This window comes from Hippoglossus stenolepis, chromosome 22 (genome assembly GCF_022539355.2).
Source record: "Hippoglossus stenolepis isolate QCI-W04-F060 chromosome 22, HSTE1.2, whole genome shotgun sequence".
Classification (NCBI taxonomy): domain Eukaryota; kingdom Metazoa; phylum Chordata; class Actinopteri; order Pleuronectiformes; family Pleuronectidae; genus Hippoglossus; species Hippoglossus stenolepis.
The window spans coordinates 6,540,587-6,560,403 of record NC_061504.1 but is presented as its reverse complement, the minus strand read 5'-3'; the positions used below and the strand labels follow the sequence as shown (position 1 = coordinate 6,560,403).

The 19,817-nt window shown below is 44.4% G+C and overlaps 1 protein-coding gene across 12 annotated transcripts in view; it reads right to left on the bottom strand.

The window, feature by feature from the left end:
• Positions 1-19,817, bottom strand: part of sox5 (SRY-box transcription factor 5) — a 90,073-nt gene that overhangs the window by 12,256 nt on the left and 58,000 nt on the right. For 5 of the 12 annotated variants that reach the window (XM_035147593.2, XM_035147594.2, XM_035147597.2 and 2 more), the window contains 4 exons: positions 17,892-18,018; positions 14,508-14,602; positions 7,201-7,365; positions 1,129-1,321 (listed from right to left, as the gene is read on the bottom strand). In XM_035147593.2, the coding sequence (XP_035003484.1) occupies positions 1,129-1,321; positions 7,201-7,365; positions 14,508-14,602; positions 17,892-18,018 (580 nt within the window). The remainder of the gene's footprint in view (positions 1-1,128; positions 1,322-7,200; positions 7,366-14,507; positions 14,603-17,891; positions 18,019-19,817) is intronic. The other 7 variants (XM_035147601.2, XM_035147603.2, XM_035147604.2 and 4 more) reach the window with 3 other exon arrangements.

Below are 19,817 nucleotides of genomic sequence, written 5' to 3'. Positions count from 1 at the left end.
CTAATTATAGCCTGTTACATATGTGTAATATTTGAACTATCAGTGTTGCGTGAAAAATGGATTAAGAGTACAAAAAAATTGTGATTAGTTTATGTCATATTTTATGTACGTGTGCATATGGCCGGGTATGATTATGGTACTGGCACGAGCAACAGTGGAGGAGAACGAGGAGAACACTATTTTCGTCTTTGCCACTACTAGCAGAAGAATCACTGTGCTCCTTGAAGATGTACATATCCATATTAGGAAGCAACACTTTTATTAGGTTTATTATCATAGGTTTATTTGTATTCTTATTGTTGCTACTACCACTTCTACTACTAATAATAATGATAGTTCACCTAAAATGTTCATGATGTTTAAAAATATATGCTAAATTAACAGTTGCTATTTTTTTTTAATACTACAACGCACAGTCTTTTACGCTCCATCACTCTCATATACATATTTGTTCGCATTTTTTGCGGCACATGTGTATATAAGATACAGAGGTAGTTATGTAGCAGGAAGATGAATTGAGACAGGTTCAGTATAGCGTTTATTTGGAAAAATAATCGTAAGATAAAAGTGCACCGAACAGCATTTGTCTGCGAGCAAAAAGGCGTACTTTCATATTCGCCCTTCCCTACACTTCAACATAGCCTGAGAGCAGCTCGCTCGACAAGTTTTAAATGTGAGACTGTGAGGCAGGGACAGTGGCTGACTCCCCTCCTTCGATTGGTCACTTTGAACACTTCCCGTCCCCCGCCTAGCTCTGATCTTCTAACCCCCTTAACTTCTCGGCAGCAGAATCATCAAGAATATGTTGGGGAATGGTTGGAGTTGGAGAAAAAAAGAGCTACATTGAGCCAGCCACCTCTAAAATGCATTAAATTATAAGTAAATAGTGGATAAGCAACACAAGACTTGGGGTTTTTGTGTTAACAGCAGTGGTATATATGATCCTCAAAGTTAACAATTGCTATAGATAATGAAGGGTAAGGAGTGCTCAAAGTGACCAAACGAAAGTAAGCACGAGATTAGTCTCTAACCATCTTGCTAGCACTTCATTTATTTAGTACTATGTTATAACAACTTGTGTGTTTGTGTGTGTGTGTGTGTGTGTGTGTGACATTTCATTCTATTTACCTATTGAGCTGATTCTGGTCGGTGGTCCTCCGATGCTGGAGGGGGCGATGCTGTGCTTCATGGAACCGGCGGGGCCCAGCTTGGCAGCAGCGGCAGCAGGGACCTGTGGGGAAGTTGGGGGGGAGTTGGGTGACTTGCTCTCGGATGCCTTAGGCTTGGCCGACAGGTTCAGTGGCTGTGCACCCTCACTGTCCTGCAAAAACCAAAACAGCACAGTTTCGCCTGCTGTGACCACCGTAGAAATTTGGAAGCGGGAGGCCGGAGGGACCCCCTCGCCGTCCCTTAACCGAGACAAACTCGTACGGATCAAACGGGAAAAAACCCATGCACAGCAAATCTGACGGAAGCCCGCGGGACAGATAACAAGGTGCATGCCACTGCCTCTGTCTCAAAACAGATCGTCATACGTGAAACAAATTAACAGAACACACAAGAAATAAATAGTCATACATTTTGGTGCAAACCACTGACATTCACATGCAGAATATCTGACTGCCGATCACAGCAAAGTCTCCCTTCAAACAAACCAGAGACGACATGACTCATGCACATGCAGGCTCCAGTAAGCATGTCGTACTGTAACGCTGCTCCGTGACAAATGTTGCAAACGAGGGCCGCGACGCGAGCAACAATCAAACATGTGAGGAGGAAAAACACCTTGAACTGAGTCTGTAAACAACACGGGACTCCTCTACGAAAAATAACACCGCGGACTGTCTTTACAGCCGTGAGAGACTAAAGACACTGTGACGTCTCAGTGTATCAAACAGCAAACAGAACAGAGGACTGCCTGCCACTTCAATGAGCACTTACTCCATTAGACACAGGGGACCAGCAGCAGTTTCTGCCTCAAACACACACACACAAACTCACACCCCAACCAACATGTCTTTTGAAGTATCTGTTTTTTGAGTATTTGTATAATAAAGTAGGCGCCATGTATTATGATTCCAATTATCACCCTGTATTCATACATCTGTATCACTCATCTAAATCAACCGATGTCGGCACACAATAGACCAGACTGTGGTTCCCTAAATGAATCGCCATGTGGACCACCACACGAAGCCCGGAGCTGTTATTACGTTAATCGTCATGGCAACACCACCCCTGCCGGTGACCTAATCCAATCAGAGGGAGCCTCCGAGGGTCACATGACAGGAAGGAAGGAATTAGATCGCCCAGGGACCAGATGTACACGGACCACTCTGTGTAATTAAAACTCCGCAATTAAAAGGCAGACACAACATGGGGCGAGGGACGGCTTAATGGGCCCGCCAATAAAGACGCACAACGACAGGCTGTGTGTGTGTGTGCTGTAGGAACACAATTTGTTTATTTTTAAGGTTATTTAGTTTTACTTACTTGCTTACTTGACTTTTACTTATATATTAATTGTCTTTATGTGAGGATTTTAAAAAGGGAACTTTTAGCATTACAGGTGTGGATCTACTGTAGTTAAATTCAAGCCACTGAATAGAACAGAGACATTATTTTTCTTTATTTTTGGATCATTAGTCTAATTGCTGCGGAATCCAGCATACAGTAGCAAGTACTGTATGTGTGTGTGCAGTATCTCCACTCATTAAGGCCGACTTTTCCTGATTCCCACTCCTTGAGTCGTACTAAGCCTTATGAGCCCCTCACAACTCAATTAAGCCCTTCCAATTAAGCCCCTACATGTGTACGTGCCTGTGTGTGTGTGTGTGTGTGCAATCCCAAGTTTGTGTGTGTGTGTTCGTGTGCGATGAGGCCTAACCGGATTGTCCTTCATTAGGGGGGTCTTTCTAAATAGATGGAGGGACCCCCAAAGATGCCTTCAGTGAGACAATGGGCCGGAGAAGAAGAGGAGAGAAAAGAGAGACGGGAAGAGAAAAAAAAAACTGAGCAGGATCTTCTCAATCCTGACCCCGTACTATGGTGGGCTTTGGCTGCGAACACGTTTGAATATTTATTACAAATAGATAATGCCTCCGCCTCTTGTACAGTGGGGGTGTTGTGGGGGGTTCCTCTCTGCGCCAAGCCAAATCCTATGGTGGGAAGGTGGCCAACCTGCATTATGCCAGTGTGGAGGAATTAGTTTAGACAGTGAAGCTGAGAGGCTTGGACCGACTTGTTTATGTGTTTATGTGTGTGTGTGTGTGTGTGTGTGTGTGTGTGTGTGTGTTGTGTGTGTGTGTCAGTGTTCAACAAGCTCCAAATCTCATGACAGAGTGTGTGTGTGTGTGTGTGTGTGTGTGTGCGTGTGCGTGTGGCTCTAAAGCCTCTCAAAGGCTTGGAATCTCGAATTAATACAATTGCTTTGTGTCTCACTTGGCTGATGAAACAGTCTCCAGCTTTGAGGCCGAAAACATGCCGAGTGACAGCAAGAGCCAGAGGGACAGAGAGAGAGAGAGAGAGATAATGCATGTATGTGTCTGTGTGTGTGTGTGTGTGTGTGTGTGTGTGTGTGTGTATGGATGCATACATGTGAAAGCGACATCAGGCCTCTGCATCTTATCACAGAGGCTGACGGTTCAATTAACAGGACAAGTGTGCGCGCTGCTGTCGTTTATCCTTGTCAGGTCTGTGTGTGTAGGTGTGTGTGTCTGTGTGTGTGTGCTACAATGTCCACATCCAAACCTTGTTTTGTGCCTCTCTTCCTGCATCTCTCTCTTCCCGTCTCTCTTTCCTTCCCCCCTTCCTTTCCTTCCAGCTACAAGTGACTGTTCGGATATTAATTATATTGTCATATCTAATTCTATCAGACAGCTGACGACACAGAGCAGGCAGATATGACACTGTGTCTTACAGTATGTGGCACAGATTCAAACACTAATTCCTCAAGTATGCAAACGTGCTTCGCATTTTCTACTAATTTGTATTTGGGGAATACAAATTAGTACGTCGACAACAGTCGCATAGACGCGACTTTATCTTTGACAGTGACAGTTTTATCCCCTCAACTGCACTAGGCCATAAAAAATACATGTTCAGATTGTAATTGCTGACTCATATACGTGATATCAACTCAAGGACACATTAGTTAAAGTTTATACTTTTACGGTTATACAAGGACATCAAGGGTTATCGATCGCATTTTAGCCAAAACCGCAACCAAAGGCCACAAATTTCTTCCTAAAACCTTTTAAAGTGATGACGGGGGTCTGCACTGCATGTTTGCGTTTGTGTGTGTGTGTGTGTGTTTGTGTACTATTGACAGCATCTGGTATATTGCCAATTTATGCCAGATGTTGTAAATTGAGGTTTCGGTCTCCATTACAGCTGCATGCTACATCTGAAATTCAAATGTGTGTGTACATGTGAGTATTAAGACACAAGACTTTTACTTAAGTAAAAGTTGTATTACAATTGTACAAATACTTAATACATCTAAAAGCCCTGAATTTATAATAGAGCTTGAGTAGAAGTACAACCTTGGATAGTTGTATATTGAGTATACAGACTGGCTCCTTTAAGAGTGATACAATATATATCTATTTTTGTTGCATGATAAAAGCATATGATCTAACTATTTGAGGTGGGGTTCATTTAAACTTCTTAATATACGTACAAAATATATAATATATTATTATACAATATATTACAGAATAGTAATACATATATAATAATAGTTATAATAACAATTGTATGCATTTAATGCAGCTGAGTAAAACATATTATTTAAATATTAATATATACATATTGTACCTCTTAAATGTGGTGTACAGGTAGACTGTATTAAAAAAGAGGAAATAGTAAAGTGATATATAATTGTAGTTAAGTACGCTACTTACTTAGTTTCTTTCCACCGATGCGTGTGTGTGTGATGCATGTCAGCGGCAGGACTACATATGGTGCATAACTTGAATTGCACTATTGTATGGGTCTGTATGCATGCCTGCCTAAAAATCCACTCTTGCATAGAAGAAAACTGCATGTGTGCTGCAGTGATTTTTTTTGCATGGCTGTGTGTGTGGGTGTGTGTGTAAGTGGGGGGGGGGGGTGCATGGTTTCTAGTTGGTATCTTGTTCGACACCTGTGTGTGTGCCCGTGCATTTGCACGTGTGTGTGTGTCTGTGTCTCACCCGAGGGTAAAGCACTTAAGCGCTGTGTGCCTGAGACCAAACAGCTGTGAGCAGAGGCAGGCAGCAGGTCTCTAAATGACTAGAGACCTGAGATAGAGCCCACAGGGGGAGCACACCTTTGAAATATACATGTCACTCACCCAGAGAGAGAGACAGAGAGAATGAGAGACATGAAAAGAGAGAGTTTGAGAAAGAGTGAGAGTGCTGCACTGTTTAGACTGAATGAAAGAAATCAAAAAAGAGGAGAAGGAGTTTGAGTGATCGACAAAGCTGAGAGAGCTACTCCATGGAGGAGGAGTGACACCAAAACAGCTCTGCGGTCAATCTGCCATTTTGGCTACATGGGGCCCGTCCGGGTCTGTGTGGGTCTGCTGGACTGGGGAGTCCATCACAGCTTCCTGCGTGCCCTCCACCACAGGCCGCAGCACTTGCCTGTCAACCCAACTCCATATATATGGTAATAAGACGTGTGTCAATGGGGTGGGATGGTACTGTGTGTGTGTGTGTTTGTGTGTGTGTGTGGAGGGAAGGGCTGAGGGAAAAGGAAGCAGGGGTGCAAGATCTGAGGTCAACCACAAGCTTTAATCCGGACCAGGAGCTTGTCCTAACTGTGTGTGTTTGTTTGTGAGATCAAAGGATTTGGCACAGTTCAAGAACAAGTTGATGGCCGAGGAGGACTAAGTTGCAAGTAGCAAAACAATAGATGTAAAAGTAAAAATGTGGAAAGAAAGTAAGAGGGAAAGTGTGGAGACAAGAGGAGACTCAAGGAGGACAGAGGAGACAATAGGAGGGAAAAGGAGAGGAAACTCAAGGAGGATGGAAGAGATGAGATGAGAGGGAAAGGAAAAAGGAGGGAGAAGAGAGGGATGGAAAGGAATGCGAAGCAAAAGTATAAGAAAAAAAGGTAAACTTTTGAGTAATGTGATAAAATGTGGGGTTAGAGCAAATCTGAGCTCAGATTGTCAGACTCAGTGGGATCTCAATAGTGTTGTCCCACACACTCGCGTGTGTGTGTGTGTGTGTGTGTGTGTGTGTGTTGATTTGTGACTGACCACTACCCTTGTGTGAGGAGGGAGGGGGGATCTTAGGGCAGACAGAGGACAGCAGGGGTCACGGAGGTTATGTGTGTTTGTGTGCGTATGCTTGTACGAGTGTTTATGGGAGGGGGAAGGTAATGGGGGTCTCAACAGCCCACCAGATATTCATAGAATTCCACTTGAACGGGCACAAGGCCTCCCCTCGCCCCTATTGGGCAGCCAGCCGAGAAAACGGCACAAACACCAATACATCCACAAGTCCATCGCGACCACATGCCAGCTAGAGTTCTGTGATAAAAGTTGTGGGTGTTTGACTTGCAGAGGTGACTGTGGAATTTAGGATCTAGTTGGAGCAAGGCGTGCTTTAGTATGAGGAGGTGGCCGTCGCTCAGGACACTTGTTTGATTGAAAAAGAGTAGACGATTCGGGAAGCGATGCAACAATCAAACAAGCCTGGACACAAATTTTCAGACCATGCACTTCAGTGAAAGACAAAATCCCAGTCTGTGTTGAAACACCAGGAAGGCCAGAGTGTGTACAGTTAGCGGGTGTCACAAAAATTGCAGTTTCTTAAAAAAGTGGAAGAATTTGCCAATGTTGAATAGATTTAAATAGAAATCCACTTCCAAGATTATTGTCTATGTTTGAAATAAGACAGAGTCACTGCACTGAAAAAATAAAGTTGAAAAAAGTTGATTTTCATTGAAAGTAAACAGAAGAATCTGTATTCCATTATCAGGACAATAGCTGAATTTTCAGAAAATACTTTGTTATTGAAAAAAACATAATATTTAACCAGATAAGAAAGAGGTGTGAATTTTTGGAAGGAAAATGTTGTTTTCTAGACTGGACATTTGAAAATAATAGTTTATATTGATCAAAGAGGTTTGACAGTTGACGCGCAGACTCCTCTGGCACTTCTGGTATTAAACACAAACTGTATTACATGCACACACATCTCTTTTTACCTTGGTCTTGTGTTGTTGCGGGGAGCTGCGGCCTTTGTCACTGTGTGAGTGTGTGTTGCTGGGTGGCGAGTGTCTGCCCAGGTTGCCTTGGGACTGCATGCTGCCTCCGTGCTGCTTGCCCCCCGGGGAGACCTGCATTGCCGCCAGCTGAGCGGCATACAACTGCTGCAAGGTGAGAGAGAGAGACAGGTAGAGAGGAGGGGGAGAGAGGCCAGAGAGACAGACAGGTTTGACAAGAGGGTAAGAGTGGAGGGGGTGGCAGGGATAGTAAGAAAGGAGATGGAAGGAGGGGGGGGAAAAAGGAGAAGAAAGGGACAACATGAATAAATGAATACTTGAGAGCGCACAAACAAAAAAGAAGACGGCGGCTAAAAAGCTCTGGAAGAAGAAGAAGAGGCCATTAGTGGCCGGGCTTGTGTTTGTGTGACAGAGAGGGACAATTCCACTGTCAACCCCCTCCCTCACCCCATGGGAGAAGCGCTAACAGCCTCTCTGACAGGCCCAGAGATGGCCATGTCCCCTCCAGGTGCATCGTGGGAGAAAGAGAAAACATTCGGGCTATCGAGGTCACGCCGGAGAGCCCGGCACTTGCTCAAGGTGAAAAAAAAGTGATGATGTAGAGAGAGAGAGAGAGAGAGAGAGAGAGAGAGAGAGAGAGAGAGAGAGAGAGAAAATTTCGTGGAGCTACATGCCAGATGGGACATGCCAGAAGTGTCTTGTGCCTACGATGTTTTTAGTGCGCCGACAATAAGATGCAAAAACACACAAAAACGCTATAAAATAGTCTAAAACAAAGATAAACTGATTCAATAACTGCCAAGGGAAACAAAAAAAAAACATTACCCACATTTCTTATTTATGTATTTAATTAATTTCCAATTAAATAGAAGCATTATGGCTTGAGCCGCTATGGTGTGAACATACTCGGGAATATTTATGCAATACCATTGTATCACACAAAACAGTCTCTGGCCTGTATTTCCACAGCAACAGACACAACATAATATTCACAACTTGGAAGGAGCTTCAACATTCATAAACACGTCTTCTTCATGTCTTCCTCCTCAAAATCATCCTGCGGAGCTCAATCTACTTTCATGTCGGCTAATACAAATCTCCGAGATGCCATTTTTTTGTTTCTCTCAGAATTGTTATTCGCTCCTCTGAAGAGCAGAATGGTTGTTTTTTGTGAGAAGTAACTGATGTGTTGTTTTTTTCTTTTTTGAGTAGTTATAATTGTTATTTATTTCTGGTGGAAGATTTTTCTGGAAGAGGACCATTCTTTTTTTTGGAAGTTTAACTTCCGTCCTTCTGTTGGCGCTTGGCTGCCGGCCACCAGCGTCAGACAAAGGCTGGTTTATGCAAATGGCCAAGGAAGAGATGCTGTCACTGCTATTTCTCTCTCTCTCTCTCTTTCCCTGACTGTTTGTACCTCTCTCTATCTCCCTTGACAGCCACATTAGCGTCTGCTCCGCTCTGCTATCTTAAATAAAGGCATTTATCTCTTTTTAAACAAACAAGAAACAAAAAAATGAGACATTCAAACTGGCAGCAGACACACTCGCACAATGAAGTAGTTGTGCTGGAATAAACTCAAATTTGAATGTGAAGCACTCTCACGCTTGACTGTCACTCACATGTGGCAACGAGTACTTTCCCTGTGCGACAATGCAACAGCGACATAGAAGCAACATGTTTTATAGAAAAGAGAAACTTTCACGTGTTGAAGTGACTCTTCTTTTCTCTGAGTTTGACTTCTCTCAGCACCTTAGCATTTTGTTTAAGCCTCTTCTTAAAATACTTTTTGTTTTAAATAGAAAGTGAACATCTTCTCCAATGAATGAGTTTGCTTCAGTTTATCTGAGGCTCTGATGAAGTTTCTCCCTGTTTTGGGAATAAACCTGTGCCCACAGTGTCTGCCGCTGCTAAAGACACAGAGGGGAACGGTGATAATTGAGGTACATGCAGGAGAGTGTGTGTGCTGCTGCTGATGTGGAAATCAGATTGGTCATGCTCTGGCGAGCCACACGGACACGGTTGCGGAGGACCAGCTCGCCGAGATCAGATCAGCCTCCGCTCGCCCGTTTCTCTTCAATTAGCTGCACTGTGGCTCCTGAGAGAGAGAGTGATGGAGGGGAGGGAGGTGAGGGTGGGTGGTGCAGCCGAGCATGAACACCCCTCACTCCCCCTCCCTTCCCTACCAGCCAAACCCCCTAGCGAGTGGACCACAGGCGGTGTGTGTGTGTGTATGTGTGTGTGTGTGTGTGTGTGTGTGTCCTGCCATATTCGGACCAGTGGTTCAAAGGCCTCTTTATTTGCGGAGTGAATTGAGTTCCATTACAAGGCCAGCTCCCGTCACTCAAAGCCTGCTCAATGGGCCGGCGAGCGATGCACACACACACACACACACATACACACATTACAGAGGGCAGAGGCACTGTGGAGCGCGCCAGAGCGTCGCCACAACGACATACATGTCAACAAACAGGAAGTGACAGCGCAAAGCCCCCTGGGGTGACTGGAGGAGCGAACTCACACAGGCGCAGGCACACACACACACACACACACACACACACACACACGAGTAAAGGGGGAATGCAATCGTAGTTGCAGGATGAAACGAAGGAATTTGAAATGTCACTCACTAGCCAGACATACTGCTGAGCTCTGTGTGTGTGTGTGTGTGTGTGTGTGTGTGTGTGTGTGTGTGTGTGTGTGTGTGTCCATTTGAACTGTTAAGACCAGCTCCTCACTCCTTCTGTCCATAATCCCTTAATGTGACACCAGCGCCAACACATCTGCATGTGTTTTTCTCTGTGTGTGTGTGCATGTGAGTGTGTCTAGTGGTCAGTGAGTCTGTCACATGACACCCACCCCCCTAATGTGTTTATGTATGTGTGTGTAAGCATGTCCAGCCTGAGCTCTGTTGACAAGAAGTGAGAAGGTGACATGTGATTATTGCGTTCTCTGAGTGAAGATGTTGGGGTGATTGTTTGGTATTAGTACGATTGATGCTATGTGTGTGTGTGTGTGTGTGTGTGAGAGAGATTCTTGGTCAATAATCTGCAGTTTTAGTCAGATTACCATCTCGCCTGGTCTTTGTTGTCGGAGTTAGCGGCGCTTCAGAGCAGCTTGAGCTCTATTGTTTACACGGACAACGAGGACTATTGTACGGATCTTAATGGATTCCTCTCCGGCGTTCTGTCTGTCTGACTTCCTGTCTGTCTCACCGCGCTTTCTTTCAGCTGCAGAGTGTTTTTGGACAATGTAAAACCTCTTTATCAACTTGTTTCTTTAGTTCCTTGACTGCTGCTATTTTTAACTGCTATTTACTACATCCTGTGGTCCACCTTATCATACTATGTTGTGCTATGTACAGTGTTTTGAGTACCTAGTATGTTTCATTCTTATATGTTCTGTCTCCTTATATGTTTACACCGGGAATCAGAGAGAAACGGCATTTCAATAAAGTTGACTTTGACTTTTGTCACTAATTTCATCGAAACCTATTCCTCACGGAAGTAAGTTATAAATAACATTTAAAAAAACAATCCACATAGATGGATAACGTTTATGCATTTACACCAATAATGCGCCATTGATAGATGATTTTAAAGATTTATTATACTGTGAATAATCCTTTTCCTTTTCTCATTATGCGTTAAAGCCGAGACGGCCGCCTATCTCTTCTGCTTATTGATTTCACATCGATCCCCTGCCGCTATCACAAAATGGCATTTCCTTGCAACTCTGCAGGGTCTATAAGGCCGAGAAGGAGATACCACAAACACTGACGCAATCCTCACGTCTGTAGAAAACGCTTCGCTCTGCTCTTTCTCTCTCCCAGATAAGGTTTTTCTGGAGGAATGAGTTGTTCGATTGATTTCCCGTTTACCTCCTCTCAGCTGTTCCTGCCTCTCTTTTTTTCCTCCCTCTTCCCCCTCTCTCGCCCGCCTGTCGGTTGTTCCTCCATCCATCTCTCCGGTGTACATTGCGGTAATCCAGGACAATATGTTCCAACATCTGCCTCTCCATATGATGCCTGACCCGCGCCATTGACCCTGTTTATATCACACACACACACATTTTCTCCCCCTCTCGCACATCCACACTTTTCTCCTCCACTTACCTCCACCCCTCATCTGTCGTTCTCACTGTTTATCCCTTAACTGATCATCCTTCTAAATACCTCTCCGGCACCTCTGCCTTTTTCATCTTATCGCCGCTCTCGCACTGCCTCGCCAGGATAAGTGCATTTTTCTTTCCTTTTTTTTACCAGAGCTCTGTCTGTCCTTCTCAGTCCATTTGTGCGACGTAGATGATATCAATGATATCAGGGGTCAATAGGGAGATAGATTAACATGCTCTAATGCACAATGTCACTCTCATCCCCCAGATTAAGATGCTAAATGCCAACCTTGTACACTCCAAAGCCTTGAAAACCTTCTGCGGAGGATTGTGTGTTAAGCTCCCATTGACTGTGCGAGCTACTCTGCAGATTTCTATGGAGGATGTTTCAAACATAGAAAGAGCTTTAAATCATTGAGAGATTAATACATTTTTCTAAGAACAGCACTTAACTCAAAGCCACGCTATTGAGAGTTTCTCTCTAAGTCTTCTCTCTTTCTATACAGACGGTTTTAATGCAGTGTAATCTAAGAAAAAAATCTCACTAATTTCTTCCTTTATATCGACAGTTTACAAAGGACACTTTCAAGTTAAAGACTGGAACGTGCTAAATGGTTAATGGTGTAATATCAGGATCCTCTAAAAAGTTAATAATTTAGTAAATACATGTGCTTAAGTGAAATAAACAACTGTTTTATCAGCTTACAGCAGATTCAGAGTCTTGATCATAAAGAATTTCAAAAATAATTTGATTTAAAAATATATGGACTTTAAACTACAACTTTGTGTGTTTCTGTTGTTTTTCATCATGTTGTCAGGGTTATTTCAGGTCTCACGCTTAATTCCACCTACACAAAAAACCCATGCGAATGTCCAGAAAACACACTTCCCCTGGTGGTAGAAAGACTAGCCTTGTACTATTGGACATGAAACCACAGAAGCGTTGCCTCTGCTTCTAAGTATCTATCTCATTGACAAAAAAGTTATTCAAAAAGAGATGAAAGAAGATAGCTTAACCCCAAACCCAAACCCTGACCTAACCTGTAATAGTAAGGTAACAGAACTCTTGACATCAACCAGAGTAAAGTGAAATGAGTTCTGTATATTACTAAAACACACATTTTAGTAATTTCATGTCTACCCCTCTTTTTGTGGTTTACATTATTCCTCTGTAGATTAAAAACAATTGAGATACGGGATTTTGTACTTAAAACACCTTTAAGACACAGAAATCAAGACCATGTTGATTTACTCTGTGTTGCATGTAACTGTATGACACGGTGTACATGAGGTGTGTTCACATATACTCTGATGACTATGTGTATATGTGTACCGTTTCTGAAAAACCTTTATTCTCTATCTGTGTGTGTGTGTGTGTCTCAGCTAAGTAGGTCCACTTGTGTCCTCTCTTCCAAACCACTGTGTTACCTCGGCGACCTGCGGCCCTGGCTCACTGTCATGTCTCGTCTCGGGCAATATAAACACCCCCTTATCAAATGAGGGCGTAGAGGCGATCCCAAAGGAAATCCGTCCACATTGAGACATCTGTACTTGTGTCAGCCCGGGCAAATCCGTTTCTTTCGGACAAAGCCTTAATCTCGAACTGTGACTGTGTATTTGTGTGCGTGTGTGTGTGTGTGTGAGTGAGCGTGTGTGGGACGTGTGTGTGTGTTTTTTCCGGGAGGATTGTAAGAAAGAAATCTGCTAGTGAGATGTGTTTTTGCACTTTGTATGTCCTCTCACCCCTCCCTGCTGGTTTAAAAAAATCCAATTGCAAGGTGGACAAAGCAACTGGAGATTTTGAGTGAGTCTGAACATATGGACAGCTAGATTGGAACAGTAATACCAGCACAGAGGACATTATTCTCGGTCGGAACACACACACGCATACTCGCGAGTGATAATGAAAACAGTGACGACAGCGGGGTCCATTCTCTGTGATAGCTGCTCTATTCTCCCTGTAGTGTCTAGCATATGTGGCTGACAGGTGCAAATGTATTACACACACACTGCCTCACCTTTAACCCATATTTTCCCATCATCCCCTCTGTGAGTGTCAACAGTAAGTGAAACAGATTCAGCTGTTTCTCTCAGGTGTGTGTGTGTGTGGTATGTTTTACGATATGCGTTTCAAAGTGACTGCCTGTACGGAGGCCGAGCCCCGACGCCAGAGGTTAATGTGTTTCAGAGGACGTCCATGCAAGCCCTTAACCCCCCGGGAGAAGGGGACCCCCCCAAAGCCTACATGGATCAGAGTGGAAGTACTGTATGTGAGGTCTAGTCTGTGGGCGTTTGTCGGCGTGCGGGGGTCAGAGGGAGAGAGCGAGCGTACGAGCGGTTGTCAGGAAGGTCAGGATGATACAGAGCGATCGGCCACTTATTCTAAACATGCAGACAGAGAGGGGAGCAAAGTCAGACTCATCTTGATAAGTGGGAAAACAGATGTTGACTCTCGATGATCTTGTCTATGATTTTGTCTGAATCATCTCTTCTCTGCTTTCTTGTTTCCTTCACTTTGTGTCGCCGACCACTTTATCAAACTTAAAGAGCACACGTACACATGGACTGGCCCTTTAAAAATGATGGCTCGACATCATCATATACATACTCAGTACAGCTAATATTTTGGTGTGGCTTCCTGTGTAGGCAACTCTTCTACTATTTTGTGCTTTTGAAGAGTTGGGACAACATGTAAACATAATTCTGATCTGCTGGGTTAAAAATTCTGTCGATGCCCCTTTGCTCTTGAAAGAGCCTGGAAATGTCTTCAGCATCCTCCACAGATGAACTCTGACAGTCAATCTGAACATGTCTGTCCCGCTCCAGCTGACTGCATCAGCCCCATGTACTTCCTGTCTTGGGTCGTAGCTGAAGGCTGTAGTTACACTTGTCAGTTCTGTGTGATTTCTGAGCTCTGATCGTGGAGATCATGTTTTTCGGAGATCGCTCCCCTGTCCACACTTTGGCTGAAAGTGACAGCTGTGTATCTACCCCTGTGGCTGTGTTTGTGGTCCTGTGTTGCAGCAGTGTGTGGTGTGAGCACCGTCAGGGGTGAGTGGGATTTATTCCCAATTGGACCACCATAGTGAAAAGGAAAACAGCATGTTTTTTCTATCATAATTTAAATGATCAGTTTGTAACATTTAAAGTGTCTTTTGCTGCGTCATATGTTATCTAACCTGGAGCTGTAGGGGTCCCAGGCCAGGTGTGGCAGCAGCAGCAGCGGCGGCAGCAGCCATCGTTGTGGGGATGAGCTGAAGAGGGTAGGGGTCACCTGAAGACAAGAGAATATCACGTTTTAGCATTTTCACTCTTGTAATTTTAGTGCAGCAATTTTTACACACCAGTGCCCCCTTCATAAAGTCCTTTATTTCTCCTCTCTTCCTCTCTTTTCATATCTCCTTTTTTTTCTCTGTGCATCCCCCCTCTCTTAACCCTCACCCATCTCGCTTCTCTCCTCCCTCTCATCCCACCTTCGCCCCCACCACCACCTGAGTCCCCCTCCGCAGCTGTTAAAGCCATCCTTTGTGTGCACTGCCGGTAGCGCCTTAATGAAAAGCCTGATTGTGTGTCCTCCTCCTTAATACCCCCTGACAAAGAGCAGCGAGGTGAGGGGATTCTGATAAAGCTGGCCCCAGCGTCGTAATTAAGAGCCGCCATCGCTGCTCTCCGCTCCCTTTTTTCCTCTCTACTCTCAACTGTCTCTTCTTCTGCTTTGTGGGGAGAGGGCTGCTTTCGGTTGTCCTGTCTTGCCGCCGCTCTCCCATTTGTTCTCTCCTCGTGTCCCTGTTGTTGTCATCTTTCTCTCTTCACAACTTACTCTGCACCTCCTCACCCCTCTGTCAGGAATGATAAATCAAGAGATAGCCGGACAGACAGGGCAGAGGTAGAGATGACAGAAGTGCAGGGAAGGGTGCGGATTATTAGTGACCAGGTGCAGATAGGCCGTGTTGTAATTACTCACAGAGAGAGAGGGAGGAAAGGGGAGGGAGAGAAAGGTCAGGGATGAGGAGAGGAGAAAAAGGAGAGAGGAGAGGAGAAAAGTGAGGAGATGAGATGAGACAAGAGGAGAATAGAGAAAAGAGGAGAGGAGTGGAGTGGAGGAGAGGTCACAAGAGGAGAAAAAGGAGGAGGGGAGAAAAGAGAGAAGAGGAGGATTGGGGGAGAGAAGAGGTGAAAAAAGAGGAGAGGAAATGAGAAGGAGAGGAGAGGAGTAATAGAGGAGGAGGCGAGTAGAGAATACTGAACTTAATTATGGTCATATTGATAACATTTCAAATGTGTCTGCTGACAGCTCTGACTTGCATACATACATATCCACCAATCACATTACAGTACAGGAGGAGTTCAGCTTTTTCTACCGGCGTCATGCTGAGGAAACTTCTCTCTGCATGGAGAAAACTTGGAAATGTTCACAGGACCTGACCTCACATTTCTGACCTGGACTTTCAGTGCTGTGCTCAGCCTCTTGGCCCTGGCAGGACCCTCTATTGTGCATGTGTGCGGCCATGTAAGCGTGTGCATGTGCGCTTTACATGAGCCAGACTCTCTTTTCGACATACTTTCCCATATAACTATTTAAAAAAAAGAAAGTGAAGCTGAGACATTCTTTTCTACAGCAGGGGAGGGGGTGGGCAGGAGGAATTTGAGAATTATTTCAGGACTGTGTATTCTAGGAGATGGGGTCCCTTCTCTTTGCAACTCCATTGGACAAACATGATATTTATGCTCCTCCTGGGGGTTGCTGTAACAAAAGGGAGAAGGACGGAGGAAAGCAAACATGTTGCTCTTGGCTTGGGGACAGGGGGACCTCGGCGGCCGGGAACGAAATTTCTCACTGACAAACCCACGAAAGAGGGAGATTGATGGAGGCAAGAAAGAGACGCAAACATTTCACCAGTGTTACTTTAATGTGGATTTATGCACAAATTTAGATTTTTAAAATAACTTAGAGGGGCATTGCACTGATTTAAAACATAAAGCTCAGTGAATTCTTTACTAAACCTACAGTGTTTCTGAGGTTTAAGCTATAGCAGGGACTAATCTTGAGAGTCCCTCAGCTTCCTGACTGAATGCATTTAAAGGTCCATTCCAGCATTTTATCATCTCAACAACATCTCTGCACTGCAAAGGCCATATGTGGAATAACATATTATGCATAGGCATCACTAAAACTTTGTCTTCAGTAACTGAGTAATTTCATATTGACTTTTTTTGTTTATTTAACAAATAAGTAACTTCATAAAGTCATAAATCAAAATGCAGGTCTGTTTTGCACTAATTTAGATTTCAATCTACAAAATGTAAATTATAGAAAGTCCTGGCAACAACATTGAGGTGTTATCTTTAGCTGTAACATGTTGTGTTAGAAGCTCGAACAGAACAAGTGTTACTGTTCAACAAGTGTTTCAACCAGGCAGCCACTCAGCTCACAGAAGTCCATACTGTGCAGATAAAATCTATTCTCATCTTCAAAGCTATGAAGCGCCGTGAGAATATGTCGGAGCACAATGCTACACATGTCCTATTTAGAGCCGCGGCACCAAAAAACTACATTGCCTCGCTTCGACTTTGAAAGTTGCCAGAGAGTTTTCTCAGGGGCGGCTCAGCCTGGCGCCGCGTGCCAGTCCGGTTGGAGTTGGCCGAGGCAGTGAAAAGACAAGCCCACCACTTGACAGGGTATTTACGTGGGTAGTGGGCATGGGTGAAGATGGCACTAATTAAAATGGAGTGGACTTGTTTGGGAAGCTGTGAAACTCGAAGGGAGTGGAGGGGGTGGGGGGGTTAGCAGCGAGGACTCGAATGTGCACGAGCTTGCGTTTCAGTGCACGCTCGCGGATCTGCGTTTGAGTTTTTTTTTCTTCCATTGTATCCCTTTTGTGTTCGGAAAATCGCAAAACCATCTCTGGCTGCCTGGAAGTTTGTGTGTGTGTGGGCTGTGTTGGAAACATGTTCTGGCTGCGTCCCTTGTTAATGTGAGGAGAACCTGGGGCAGGTCACATTACCACCCCCACCCCCCCACTGTGCATTTATTCCCAGCATCCCCTGGCAAGCACCCACCCTTCTCTCTCTCTCTCTCTCTCTCTCTCTCTCTCTCTCTCTCTCTCTCTCTCTCTCTCTCTCTCCTTCTTTCTGTCTCTCATGGTAAACAACACATTGCCACACAGCCGGAGCTTGATAGCCAAAAAAATAAATAAACATGTCCTGCATTTTCTTGTTTTATACATCAAAAAATAGACAAGACAAAAGTAAGGAGCCAAAAAGACTGAGCGAGAGAGAGAAGGAGATAAAGAGAAAGAGGTGGAGAGTGTAAACAGGAAGGGGTGTATTTGGACTGGTTTTTCTATTAAGAGAGAGAGAGCTGTTGTTGTAGGGGCGAGCTTGTCTTTTGGGAAACAGTCCGAGTCCTTGTGTGGGAAAACGGTCACACTCTACCTTGCCTGGTGAAAAACATTTGAAAAACCGTACACAAAAACCTCTTTGACTCCACAAGTTGCACATTCTAACAAATTTCCAAGCGCACGTGTGTGTGTGGCGTTTGATTGTGCGTGGTTGTTACTCACTGCAGCCAGGCTTGTAGTTGAAGCCAGGGGGCATGAGGAAACCCTGCTGGGCTGCGGCAGCCGCCAGGGTCCTCTGGTCCGGGGGAAAGACGGGAATCATCAGCGGAGGGAGCTGGCCCTGGACCTGCTGGTGAAGGTGGAAGAGGCGGGGATGGAGGGCAGGGGTGGGCGTGAAAGGCAGTGAGGAAGGATGGGTGGATGGAGGAGGAGAAGAAGAAGAGAAGGGAAAGGTAGGTAGAAAACATGAGCACATTTGAAATCTCTTTGAATAACCAACCATAGAAATTCGCTGAATACACACGTATGACATAAGTCTGGAAAGACACTGATAAAGTAATCTCTCTCTCTCACACACACACACACACACACACACACACACACACACACACACACACACACACACACACACACACACACACACACACACACACACACACACACACACACACAACCTCTTTGATTCAAAGACAAAAAGCGAATCACGAGGACAGTTCACTCTCCTCTCACAACAGCTGGCCTCTTCCTTTATTTGGATGATGATGTTCTCTCCCATCTCCCCACATCAAACCACCCCTCAACCCCCTTCCTTCTCCCCCAACAACCCAAACACACACACACACATACGCACACACACAGACGCAATCCTCTCTGCGCGCGTCGGCAGAGAGCCATACGACTTCACAAGGTTTCCAGGATTTTAAAAAGGAGACGCAGAAAAAAGCTCCTCCGATGGGTGGCTTTGGCAGGGATGACAGGAGAGGGGGAGAGAGAGAGAGGGAGAGACGGAGAGAGAGAGAGGGAGACAGAAAGAGAGAAAAGTAGGAGACAGATGGTTGCACTAAACAGCGTTCTGCCAAAAACAACACACAAAGACTTGCGTGTGATGGACCGACTGACAGTTTGAAAAGGGAAAAAGACATGAAGGGATGAGGAAGTGAGGAGGAGAGGGAGAGTGGAAAAAGGTGAGAGGAGGAGGAGGGAGAAGAGAATGGATCTTATCTCGGCTGTACTGTAAAGCTGAAAAGTAATGCTGGTATGATGAAGAGACAACGGCCATAGAGAGGAGGAAGGTGTTCAAGCCAAATTCTGTGCATATTTTTTTCCCATTCTCCAAAAAAAGTCAGAACAAGAATACAAATGTTTTTCTATAAACTCGTGGGAAACATCACATAATCAATTGAGCCTCGGTGACTCTTCAGCTCTATAGGTCGATCAGGCCGTGTATCTTTCTTTAAATTTATTAAGATGTTTGGACATGCAACGCTGTGCCTACACTGCACTGAGATAAAATCGAATAACTTATTAAACAAATCACTACTGCGCTTCTCCTGCATAAAACTTTTTCATGCAATATTCAGGTTGTTTTTCAGACTTTTATGTTTTCAGTTCTGCGAGACATTAAGATTAAAAAACGCCATAAAACAGGTGTTTGAAAACAGACTTTAAAAGTATTAGGAGTCCACCTGTGCTGGCTTGAGGGACAAGCTTTGTCATTTGTTCAGTGATTGTTTGCAGCCATGTTTTCAGTTTATGTCCTGATATTAAAACCTTTTTTTCCCCCTCCTGTGCCGTAGTAGAAACCAAATCTGATATTCACAAGTCGAAGTGGACAAAAATCAACTCTGTTTTGAAACAGATCAAAACATAAATACTTAAATTAAAGAAATTATGTCTTTCTAAAGCAAATAATCCAAATGGACATAAAGGGAAATAGCAGTGGACTTCCATAAAGTTGGGGGTGCTTGTGTGAAACGAATAAAAAAACCCTGACCTTTAGCCCTGTTCATTTCCCACAATGCCACTCATAGCATCTTTCCTTCTTGATGAACTTCACACCCAAACTTTGCACTAAAAGCTTCCGTTATAAATTTCTCATGTGAGCAGAAAAGTGATTTCACAGGCCGACTAACCCTCCTCATGACGATT